Source organism: Acanthisitta chloris, unplaced genomic scaffold, assembly GCF_000695815.1.
Source record: "Acanthisitta chloris isolate BGI_N310 unplaced genomic scaffold, ASM69581v1 scaffold2074, whole genome shotgun sequence".
Taxonomy (NCBI): Eukaryota; Metazoa; Chordata; class Aves; order Passeriformes; family Acanthisittidae; genus Acanthisitta; species Acanthisitta chloris.
This window is the reverse complement of record NW_008667479.1, coordinates 11801-12947: the sequence shown is the minus strand read 5'-3', so window position 1 is coordinate 12947 and position 1147 is coordinate 11801. Positions and strand designations below refer to the sequence as shown.

At 49.9% G+C, this 1147-nt stretch overlaps 1 protein-coding gene across 1 annotated transcript in view; it reads right to left on the bottom strand.

Annotated features, from left to right (window-relative positions):
* The window catches only part of LOC103800132, a gene marked incomplete at both ends in the record, with an annotated part of 203276 nt that extends 202853 nt beyond the window's left edge, over positions 1-423 (bottom strand). The window contains one exon of the mRNA XM_009072498.1: positions 78-423. Coding sequence (XP_009070746.1) covers positions 78-423 — 346 coding nt within the window. The remainder of the gene's footprint in view (positions 1-77) is intronic.
* Positions 424-1147: the final 724 nt, after the last annotated feature.

Here is a 1147-nt window from a genome sequence, read left to right as displayed (position 1 = left end):
TGTAGGGAGCCACAGAGAGGGATTCGGTCGCATCTGAGGAGGGAGCCAACCTCTTGCAGTAAGAAAGTGGTTTCTACCTGCCTTTGCTGCCCGTGCGATCCTTTGTGAATGAAGGGGAGCGCCGGAAAAAGGCAGTTTGTTGCTACAGTGATCCAGAGAACGAGATACTGCTGCTGTACACGCCGCTGCTCGCGCTGCTGCTGCCGCAGCTCCTTGTAGCAGGTAAGGCGCTTTTTCTGGGAAGGGGGAGGAGGAGAGAGCGGGATGGCTCCGCAGCGGCCGGGGCTGTGGTGTGGGGGCTCCGCAAACACTGCTCGAAGGGGACACTGTCCCCGCGGAGCAGCTGCCGGGGCAGCGCGAGGGAGCGGAGCGCGGGGATGAGCCGCCTGGATCTGCTGCCCATCCCGATTTGGAACGGCGAAACTTCAGTAAGTTCTAAACAAAGTGTGCGCGAGTCCGCAGTGCCTAAAGCAAAGGGGAGCAGTGGAGGGAGAGGAAGGAGCTGCACCTTCCCCTTGGCGCTTTGCAGGCGTCCAGCCCTGCGCCAGGTCGGGCAGCGGCTCTGGAATGCAGAGGTACAGCGCTCTGGGTGCCACTACTTCTGTTGAGATGGCTACTCACATCAGCGCTGATCAAAGGCAAAATGCAGCGTGCTCAGCTCAAAGGGAAAATAGCTAAGTGATGTGTGAAACTCATGGGACTGAAAATGTATTTGCTTCCTTTTATTTATTTATTTATTTATTTTTCTTTCCCCTTTAAGAGCTGAGTTCTCTCTGTGTGTGTGTGAATAAGGGGCCGGGGGGGAATTTCTGCAGCATTGACCTTTAAAGTTATAAGGTTCAATTAAAAGAAAGACGGTGAGGAATGTGAATTCCACTTGAAGCAACTTTGGAAACACCTGAGCAGCCTCCTCCCTCAAAAATAGAAAGCTCTGCAGAAATAATTTAATGGTGAGAAATAAAATTTAGCCCTGATATACAAGATTTTCCAATGCAAAGCACGATTTATTGTCATAATATTTCAAATTGATCGACAAATTAGTCATGTGATGAACTGTGTAACATACATAATCTTTATACAAACGTTTGGATGTGAGTTTAGCTCCAAATTACAGATCATTCTGCAAGTGTTCCTATAGCAGAAACGT